Source organism: Castor canadensis, chromosome 12, assembly GCF_047511655.1.
Source record: "Castor canadensis chromosome 12, mCasCan1.hap1v2, whole genome shotgun sequence".
In the NCBI taxonomy this organism is placed as follows: Eukaryota; Metazoa; Chordata; class Mammalia; order Rodentia; family Castoridae; genus Castor; species Castor canadensis.
Genome location: NC_133397.1, coordinates 107,832,840 through 107,843,922, shown reverse-complemented (window position 1 = coordinate 107,843,922; position 11,083 = coordinate 107,832,840). Strand labels below are relative to the sequence as shown.

Genomic DNA, 11,083 nt, shown 5'->3' with positions numbered 1-11,083 from the left:
CACTGATCACCACATGCGTATGACAAAGCGTGAATGTGGTTGATCCTCTATATGGGTGGTAGGCTCTCCAGAGAGGTTTTTAGTCACATAAATGAGTGAAACATGTTGCCAACAACCAACTCTCTGCCACATCTGTCCATTTCCCTTAGTTTTATGCTATGAAGTCTCTTCTCCTTAGGATGCTGATAACAGTGTTATCAGCATGGACACAGAGTACTTGTATCCAAGTCATTTCACTCCCTCTTGGGTCCTTCAATTATAGCCCTCCCTAAACCAATTAACTATAAAACATTTTTCACATTGTATTTTTAATTAATATTGTATACTCAGAAAATAAATTGAAATCCCAAATTATATTTTGTTTCTAATCTTCGTGTGATTGTCTCAACCTAAAACGAATGTTTATTTGGGGGGAACATTTTTCATTCACATAATTTTGATGCCCTCTTAAAGATAACTTGTCATGTTTCGATGAAAACCTGGACAATTTTGATAGATTGGGAAAGTAGAAGTACCATTGTCACAAAAACTACCAGGTACTGATCATTTTATGGTGAAGAAAATGTTCTAAATGAGTAGATGACTGCGGACAAAATCCTTAGGCTTTAAAACATGGACTGAAGCCGACCTTTGAGTAAATCACGTGGTAAAGATAATTAGAGGAAAGCAAAGAAGGAGAAAAATGTCAGGCCCTGGACTGGGGTAAGGGGTGAGTGTTGGATTGTTTTTTGTGAGTGGCGTGGCAACTCGATTTAAAGTATTGACTTATTTTAGATGGGTCTGTGTAAAAGGAGCTTGATCATTTGACAAAGAAGTGTTGACACTTAACCTTCTGCTACACTCAGCTGTCCTTCACTTGCACAGAATACTGACAGCACGCAAAAAAAAATTCTCACCAGTTGTGTGAACAGGGATCAAAGAAAGCAATTAACTTGCAGATAGTCATTGTATGGATTATTGGTACGAGGTTTCCTTGGGCCATCAGCCAAGATGTGCCCAGTTCCTAAGTGCATAGGCAAACCCCGCAGGAGAAAAGATGAAAGCCACGTGTAGACATAATCCAGAAACTCTTCTTTTTTACTTGTTACTCATGACACAGCTAGAGAGTTTGGAGGATCTCCAATGACAAACCATCAGAGGAATTGGAGTTGGAGATGGGGATGGCAGCAGGTGAAGCTCTGAGCCGGAGACAGGGCTGGCCAGCAAGGAATGAGCATGGATCAGATCCCTGCTTTAGGAGAGACATGGTGATTTCTGTTGTGTCAGTGTGTTGTGCAAGCATCAAGTCACACGGGTGTAGGTAATCCAAACTGACAGCTGACTTTGAGCTATGTTCACATTTGAAGCTGTAGACTTCATAATATTTCAGGCAAAATAGGATGCATTTGTAGAACTGAGGCAAGATGTTTCACACATTTGTCTTTTCTAGTGGCTTGGCTCTCCTATTTACCCACTTGGTTTTGCCCTCCCTAATCTGCACATGGTAAGCTTGAAGAGTCCATTGGTTGAATTTTTGAATGAGTGAATGAACGAATGAATGAATGAATGTGATCATTTCAGATGACCTGTTAGGATTTTGTGAGGGTTCCAGGGTTATCACTTAGAAGTGTACTCATCATTGCTATATAAAGTTCAGTTTGTTAAATGTTGCATTAATTCTAAAATAATCATTTGAGCCTGCAGCTGAAGCCTCACTCCCAGGAGGCTTTGCTTCTCTTCATGATGGCTGCATTTCCTGGAGGACTGCACTGACTTGAAGACAGAGAACATTCCATGCTGGAAAGCTTTTCACTGAGCCAAGGAAATTCTGTGTTCCTCTTTTTCCTTTTCTTTCCTTTTCTCTCCTCTCCTCAACTCCCCTCCTACCTCCTCCCCTTCTACCTCTCATTCCCCTCCCTGTCCAACTCCCCTCCCCAATCCCTCCTTCTTTCCTTCCTTTCTTCCTTCCTTCCTTACTTTTTTTCTTTTTTCTTTCTTTCTTTCATTCTTTCTCAGTATTGGGGATTGAACTCAGGACCTTGCACTTGGTAGGCAAGTGCTCTATCACTTGAGCTCCACCCTCTGCCTGTTCCTATTTCTTTAGCAATTGGCTTTCCTAAACAAATTTGAATAGCTGACACCATGTTGCCAAAAACTTTTTGGGTAAGATTTTCTTTTAATAATCACTAGATTTGCTTTTGCACATCTTTTTTTGATGATACTAGGGGTTGAACTCAGGGCCTCATGTTTGCTAAGCAGGCACCTACCACCACTTGAGCCATGCCCCCCAGCCCCTACTGCTTTAGTTATTTCTGGGATAGGGTCTCACATTTTCCCCTAGGACAGCCTGGGACTCAATCCTCCTAGTTACACTTTGTGCATAGCTGGGATGACAGGCTTGTTCTCACCATGTCCAGCTTCTTTTTGAGATTGGATCTCACTAACTTTTTGTCTGGGCTGGCCTTAAACCTTTGTCCTCTAGATCTCCACCTCCCAAGTAGCAGGAATTACAGTTGTGAACCACTGTAACTGGCTTGCATTCTTTTTTTTTTTTTTTTGGCTTGCATTCTTAATAGGGATAACAGCTATTAAATTAGTGCCTCACTGTGTTTAGAGTATTTAATTAAACAAGATTTATTAAGTGCCTATCAGCACTTAGGCACTGAGGATACAGCCACCTGAGTCAGCCTTGTCCCAAGTTTGCCTTCAGATCAGTAGATGAGGAACACATGCAAGTGAAATTGCAATAAAGAGTAGGTTCCAGAAACTAAGAGACAGGATTGACAAATGAGACTACATGAAACTAAAAAGCTTCTGCACAGCAAAGTAAGTGGTCACCAGACTGAAGAGGATGCCACAGAAGGGAGAAAATCTTTGCCAGCTCTACATCTGACAAGGGATAACCATTTACAGGGAGCTCAAAAAGTCCCAAAGTATCAATGTCCCAATAAAGAAATGGGCAAAATAACTGAACAAAATTTGTTCAAAAGAAAAAAGTCCAAAAAAAAAAAAACCACATTAAGAAATGCTCTCCACACAAGGGAGGGGTGAGGATAGGTAAGACACCTAAAAAATTAGCTAGCATTTGTTGCCCTTAATGCAGAGAAACTAAAGCCAATACCTTAAAAGCAACTGAGGCCAATAGGAAAAGGGGACCAGGAACTAGAGAAAAGGTGAGATCAAAAAGAATTAACCTAGAAGGTAACACACATGCACAGGAAATCAATGTGAGTCAATGCTCTGTATAGCTATCCTTATCTCAACCAGCAAAAACCCTTGTTCCTTCCTATTATAGCTTATACTCTCTCTACAACAAAATTAGAAATAAGGGCAAAATAGTTTCTGCTGGGTATTGAGGGGGTAGGGGGGTGGTAAGGAGTGGGTGGTAAGGGAGGGGGTGGGGGCAGGGGGGAGAAATGACCCAAGCCTTGTATGCACATATGAATAATAAAAGAAAAAAAAAAGAAATGCTCTCATCCCTGCCCATAAAGGAAATTCAAATCAAAACTATATTAAATTCCTCCTCACTCCTGTTAGAGTGGCTACTATCAAAAACACAAACAACAAATGATGGCGAGGATGTGGGGAAAAAGAAACTTCATACACTGTTGGTGGGAATGTAAATTAATACAACCAGTATGGAAAACAGTATGGAGGCTCCTTAAAAAACTAAAAATAGATCTATTGTAGGATCCAGCAATCCCACTCCTAGGAATATACCTGAAGGAATGTAAGTCAGGACACAATAAAGACACCAGCACATCCATGTTTATTGCAGGATCATTCACAATAGCCAAGCTGTGGAAATAGCCCAGATGCCCCACAACTGATGAATGGATTAAGAAAATGTGGTATTTATACATAGTGGAGTTATTTAGCCACAAAGAAGAATGAAATCATGTCATTTGCAGGCAAATGGAAGGAACTAGAGATCATGTTAAGCAAAGTAAACCAGGTTCAGAAAGACAAAGGTTGATGTTTTTTTCTCATATGTGAAAAACAGATCCAAATAGAAATAGAAGCAATATCATACATTTATAATATGTTTCCAATAGTACGACTGTTGGAGGAGACTGGGGGAGGAGGGAAAGAAGAAGAGAATGATAGAGGTATAGTGAAATACATCACATCTGTGTAGGAACAAGATGCAAAGAAATGCACTGACAACTGTTGAACAATACAAGGTAGGGAAAAGGGTCAGGAAGAGTAGTGGAGGGGTTAGACTAAGTACAATATCTTTACAGGTAAACTCCAAGAGAAAACTTCATTGAACAATGAACACACTTAAACAATGAAGGGCAGGAATGTAAAACAGGCCATGTTAAGGGGAGGATATTAATGGGAGGGGAGGTAAATAAAGAGGGTAAAGGAATATGGCATGTGTATTTTCTATACATGTATGAATATAAAACATCAAAACCTACTGAAGTCATTTTAAGAAGGGGGAGAAGGGAGAAGGAGAATAATGGAGGGGATGAACCAAATGGGTACATTGTACATGTATATGGATATGTCATAATGAAATGCCTTGTACAACTATGATATACTAATTAAAATATTTTTTAAAAATAAATGAAAAAGAAGAGTAGGTTCCATAAGAGAAGTCTGCATAGGCACTTTAGAGACTGGGACAGGACGCCAGCCTAGGCTACATTTAAAGACTCTATCTCACAAACAAGCAAACAAAAAAGGAGAGAGAAGTCTGCACAGGATTCAGTAAGAGACCATCAGAGGAGGTGGTCAACTTGCCTGAGGCATGACTGGAAAGCATCCATAGAATAGGTAACACTTAAGGTAGCTGGGAATGTGCAGTGAAGAGCCAAGGCTTGCAGGTGTTTTAGGCAGCTTCCTTCTACCAAATTCAGGTTCTAAGATCAGAGGGCCAGACAGTTGGGAGGCGTCATGAGAGATGAGGCTGGAAAGATAGAAAGAGGCAACTCACATAGACCTTGAGTATCTTGCAAAGGAAATTAACTTTTGCTCCACGACAAAACTAGACCTAACCCCAACCTTGCGGCCAGTGGTGCTGACTCAACTTCTGCTAAATAATTCCTGGGTGCCATAATCCTAAATGAAACATCTGGGTGCCACGGGCATTACATGGGTGTTCCATATACACAGTGAGTCCAGTGCTTAACTAATCCACGAACCCAGATAGTGCAAGGATCAGACTTTGCTTTCTTATGTGGAGGAGAGACACCTGAAGGACTTTTTGCTTTATAAGACAGACACATTTCTCCTCCCAACCTCATACCCCTCAGCTCAGACTCTACATTTTGCAGTCACAAACATTGCCATTCATAGCTCACTCTTAGCCTAAACAAGAAACACAGATTTAAAAAAAAATATCTATCAGGAATAGAGCCATTGAAGATTTTTAAGCATACATATGACATAATTTTATTTTGGCAAGATCACTTGCCTGAACTTACTGGACCCATACAAGAGACCGGAGAAGCCTCAATCAACATAGTAATGGTGAGGGAAGAGAAGACAGCAGGTCTTACTCCCATTAGATGTGGGAGGGAGAGACTATGGGGACATACAAGGGAGCTGGCCAGAGGCCAGTGAAAAGAGGGGTCAGCTCAGGAGAAGCTGGGCTAGAGAGAGATAGTGAGGATGCCACAGGCTGGATGATCTAACTGGAGGGACTGGGAAGGGCAGTGGTCCCCAACTCTGGCTTGTGTCAGTCCCCAGACTTGACTCAGATAGTGTTATCAGTAACTGGTGATAGCATGGTGTCTGTGCTTTCTAAAATAAACTTGAGAGTAATAATCCTGATGCTTCTAAGTAGGGCTGAGAAACCCTGTTGAAAATGTTAAGTTTTCAAACAGAGTCTCAGGGACCAGCATTTAAGAGGAATTTCTGTGTCTGGGTTATGAAGGGCTATCAATCAGAAGTCATTTGATAATGACCTATGACTGGAGTTATTAGTAACAGGAAGGGTTTCCTGGGTGATACAAACAAGGACCTGAATGGTACACAACCTTCTTACAGAAAAGACAAGCTCATTTCAAGTTCTGGAATGATGTTTAACAGAAATACATTGAAAATGATTGGGTGTTCAGGATAACACAATGGATCCTACCCACCTTCCTTTATCTAACAAGATGGCCAAATCTTGCTCTTCTAATGCCCACATTTCCAAGATTGTTTAAGTTGATTATGGCCTAAGAATGGAAGGAGAAAGGGCTTTGGGTTCGTGCAATAAAAAAAGATTATGGGATATTCATTTAAGTCCATCTTTGGATATTATCTGAGAAAAAAGTTGTAATCCTTTGATCCTTAATTTAAGTCATTGTAAGTATTAAAAATGAAGTTATACTACCTCAGAGTGCTTGAGAGATCTTGAGAAAATTATGTGAAACTTCTTTGCTCCACTCAGTTTCCTCTGTAAAATGTGGACCATAACAAGACACATCTCATAATCCTTTGTGAAGATTAAGTGAGGCAATATATGAAAGACACTTAGCATATTGCTCCAGACATATAATGGATGCCCAACAAATATCAGCTTAAAATGTTTAGACTAACAGCTAACAACTCTGGTACTTGCAGGTAAAACCAGCCTGACTTTCAGGGATTCTAACAAAGAGGCATCATAATATGATTTTAACTTAACACGTATTTCTCAGGAAATTGCTCCCTGAGAACAAGGGAATTTTCCCAAGTTGGGAAATAGACCTATGTCATGACAGACTACACTTTATGGCTTATTTGAGGTGTGACCCAGCCTGGGAAGCACCTGCTTGGTTTTGCCAGGGGAGAAATAAATTTGCAGGCCCTGTGTTAGGGACTAAATTGTGTACCCCCAAATTCATGTTGAAGCCTCAATCCCCAGCCTGACAGTGTTGGGACACAGGGCCTTTAAGGCAGTAATTACGTTAAATGAAGTCATAGGGGTGGGGCCCTAATCTGATAGGACAGGTGTCCTTATAAGAAGAGGAGACACTAGAGCTTGCATGTGCTCTCTTTCTCAATCAATCTCTGACCCTCCCTCTCCCCTAAACAAAGGCCATGTGTGGACATAGTGAGAAACCAGGAAATACCCTCACCAGGAACCAATCCAGCTGGCAATTTGATCTTGGATTTCTAGCCTCTAGAACTGTGAGAAAACAAGTTTCTGTTGCTTAAGCCACTGAAACTGTGCTATTCTGTCATGTCAGCCTGTATGGTGTGGATATGAAGTGTCACCCAAAGACTCTTGTAGGGAATACTCAATTCCCAAGGCAGCAGAGTTTGGAGGTGGGAATTCCAGAGGTGCTTGGATCATGAAAGTACTAACGTCATCACTGGATTAATTATTAATGAGCTCATAGCTGAATGTGCTATTAGAAGGTGGGGACTCCTAGTAGGAGGAAGTAGGTCAGCAGGGGAGTGTTCTTTAAGGGGACTTAAGGACCTTGGTTCCTTTTTCTATCTTTGCTTCCTGGCTGCCATAGGTGAGCAGCCTCCTCTACTGCCTGCTATTGCCGCCATGATGCTCTGCCTCTTTCAGGCCCCAAAACGATGGAGCCAGCTGACTTTGAGCTGAAACCTCTGAGACTGTGATCCAGAATAAATCTTTCCTCCTTTAAGTTATTTTTCTCAGGAATTTTGTCACAGATATGGCAAGCTGACTAACACACAGGCCAAGCAAGCCTAATATATCCTGTAAGTTCTATTCAACAGCATTGAGGAATGATAGCAGTTGGATGTAATCAATCGTTCACGTGTCAACTCAATAAATGTCTACTTTGTGATGGGCAAATTATTTAAGTACTGGGGATACAAAGGCAAGTAAAGTTCTTGCCTCTAAATTGCTACAATTCAGTGAAAGGACAGATATGCAAATATGTGCTATAATTAAATGGCAAGTGTCATGACCCAGTGTGCATGAAGTGCCATGGAAGTGGAGGGGAATGAGGCAATATCAGGTCACCTAGACAGTTGTGTAGATAATAACGTCACACATCCAAACCAGAGAAGTTTAGAGGGAAAGGCAATGAGTTCAGGTTTTGTTGGGCTGAGTTTGGGGTGCTTATATAGCATCCAAGTCAAGGAGTGCAGAGGCAGCGGAATGAGTGGGTCTAAAACTAAGGCAAGAAGAGGTCAAGGTTAGAGACCCATTATTTGGAGGTCACTGGCATACAGGTGGTAGTTAACAGGTGTAGATGAGATTGTCTTGGAAGAGTATACACAGTTTGGAGACACTGGTGAAATACCAATGTTAGATGATAAGCAGAGGAAGAGAGGCTTGAAAGGAAACCCTTCAGAATGAGAGGAGGACCACAGCCAGATGCAACGAGATTAAAAAAAAAAACCAGGAGAGGATTTTCAAGATAGTCTCAACATTTTAAAAAAATGAGTTTAATGACAGTTAGTTAGCTATTATTCCACAAAATATTGTCCTAATTTCCAAAAAAAATTGCAGTGTCTTATATGTGTTAACAGATTGAGAAAATAAATTAGATCACTTTAATACTGAAACTACAAAGCACAATGTAACTTTCAGACAGCTTGAAAGGCACTTAGGAGTTTTTTTCAGTGCCTCAGGGCATCATTATGAGTTCTAATTATTGTTGCCCTGGTCAACTGTGGACATTCTGATAAATGGAGAGTTAATTGACCACTAGATAAAGCAACCTTTAATTCAAAACTGAACACTCACTAGCAGCGACAGAGAAGGGCTATTCAGTTCCCAGCTCAGGCCAGGAGGCCAGCTGACCCGTTCAGAGACAGGAACCCGTTCTGTCAGAAAAACTAAAAACCTGTAGTCCTTCAGTCTCCCCTCTCTGCCCCACTGCTGGTGGATATGTGAGACTTGTCACCTAGCAAGAAGTTCACAGAACAAATCACCCTCTTACCCTAGTATTCTAATATGTTAGACATGACAATGACACCTACACACGTTACAAGGCCTCTCAATAATCATCCGAAGCCCTGGGTCTGAGTTCTAGGTATGGGGGTCGAATTGATTAACGGGAGGAAAAGTTACTCTGTACTGTGAATTAGCAAGGTGTCCATTCTGTTACTGTCGTAGTCAAAGACAACAGGTAAACTTGAGTAGAGGTCTTAGGGGATGACTGTCCCCAGACTGCTTGATGCCAGCTCTGCCACAACCCCTGACTGTTAACAAAGAACAAGAACTGTTCCATGACAGTCAACACAAGTCAACATGGAACATTCCCCTCCTGTCCCTGCTGAGTGGGATTGCTGGACTTAGAAAGGCATCTGCTGAATTGTACTGCTCCTGATGAGAACAGAGTGGGAAGAGGTGCTGGAAAAGGAAAGGAGCTGGCTAGGTGTGGGCAGGGTTGCTTGCTGTCACCTTAGGCTGTCTGTGTGGTAGTGGGTAGCTGTCATTTTGTTTCCAACAGAATCATTTGGCAGTACTGGGGTTTGAACTCAGGGCCTTGCACTTGCTAGGCAGGCACTCTACCACTTGAGCCCCACCACCAGCCCTCCATCAGAATCATTTGCATACAGAGCTATTCATCATCATCATCATCACTGTCATCATTACTCTCCTCATCAGAGTTATTGTCATCGTCGTCGTTATAATTATCATCATCTTCATCTTCATTGTCATCATCTTCAGTGTTGATCTTTCCAGAAAGCACATCCTCAATCCAGTCTTCCAGCTCCTCGGCTGTGGGCAGGTCGTCATCATCTGGAATGTCCATCCAGACACTGTCAGCCTGCCGTGAGGAAAGGAATAAGTGAGCCTGGAGGCTAAGCCAGATCAAAGGGTTCTGTGTAGCTCTGTTGAGTGGGGCTCTAGCCTCCCACACCTATCAGGAATGTGCATGTTGCTAAATGGAAATGCCAAGTTGCAAAATGGTGTCCTTTAGTGTGACATACAAGGAGTTGTGTATCCTGTCACCCAAAGGAATGTGTGTGTATATACATATTTATTTATATGTATATATATATATATATATATATATATATATATATACATATGCATATGTGCATGTGTGAAATTTCCAGCAGGATATTCATGCAATGATTCCTTAGGGAATAGAACTAAAGATGGGACCAGGGCAGTGGGAAAAACTTCTCCCTTCTACTTGTTATTCTATTTTTAAATGGTTTTTTCACTTTAGCATATTTTAAAAATTCTTAGTAGTGATAATTTTCAAAGCAGCTTACAAAAGTACAGCCCACTGTGGTGGCTCACAGCTGTAGTCCCAACTATTCAGGAGGTAGAAATCAGGAAGATCATGGTTCAAGGCCAGCCCAGGCAAAAAGTTACCAAGACCCCATTTCAATCAGTAAGCCCAGTTGTGGTGGTACATGCCTGTCATCCCAGCTATGAGGAAGACTTAGGTAGGAGGACTGTGGTCTAAGTGCAGCCCCGAACTATCAACAGTGCCTGAATAGGCAGGAGAATCCCCTTTGGTTGGTCTGGGCTCCTGACTGTATGTATGTGTTGGGGGTGTTTGCTTGCATGGCCTTCAGAGCCACAGCTGCCACATCTCCCATTGTGCACTGACAGCTCCTAGTGAGAGTTCCCTATAAAGAGACCTTGTTGTTTGGCTTTGGGTGGTGGGTACAGTAGAATTTCCTAGAAAGTTCTAGATCAGTGAGTCAAATCAGACTGGCCCCATAAGCAAAGAAATGGCCAAATGGAAGAAAGCTCTGGAATCATAACACTGGCAAGCTTCCTGAGCTTGGGCAGGGCCAAAGTTTCTGCTAACTTCTGAAGGAACTGAATTCCTAAAGATGGCCCCACAGACTAGACTGCACAGCACCAAACAGGGCAGCTAAGGGCTCCTGAGAAAGGGGATACTCACATCTGTCACATTTACCACCCCGATCTGTGGCTTGAACAGGTCAATCTTGAAAGTCTTCTCCCAGTAAGCAGTGAGCTGTAGTGACAAAAAGTCCAATTAGACAGCAGGCAGAAGACAGTCCTTGGTCAAGCCACTTTTGGTACCTGAACTCAACCTACTATCTTCTTACCACAGTAACTAGGTCATCATCTTTGGTTAAAAGTCTTCAAAACAGCTGTGGGCACATAGGAAATTGAAGACTCAGCCCAGCCCTCAAGCACTTTAGTAAGCATTAAATAAAAGATGTCATAGTACTAACTATGAAAACATATAATATAAAACCTTCT

At 41.7% G+C, this 11,083-nt stretch overlaps 1 protein-coding gene across 1 annotated transcript in view; it reads right to left on the bottom strand.

Moving 5' to 3' along the window:
• Window positions 1-8,292: 8,292 nt before the first annotated feature.
• The window catches only part of Casq2 (calsequestrin 2), a 56,927-nt gene continuing 54,136 nt past the window's right edge, over window positions 8,293-11,083 (bottom strand). The window contains exons 10-11 of the mRNA XM_020153158.2: window positions 10,758-10,832; window positions 8,293-9,659 (exon numbers count right to left, since the gene is read on the bottom strand). Of these exons, the coding sequence (XP_020008747.1) occupies window positions 9,450-9,659; window positions 10,758-10,832 (285 nt within the window). The 3' untranslated portion in view covers window positions 8,293-9,449. The remainder of the gene's footprint in view (window positions 9,660-10,757; window positions 10,833-11,083) is intronic.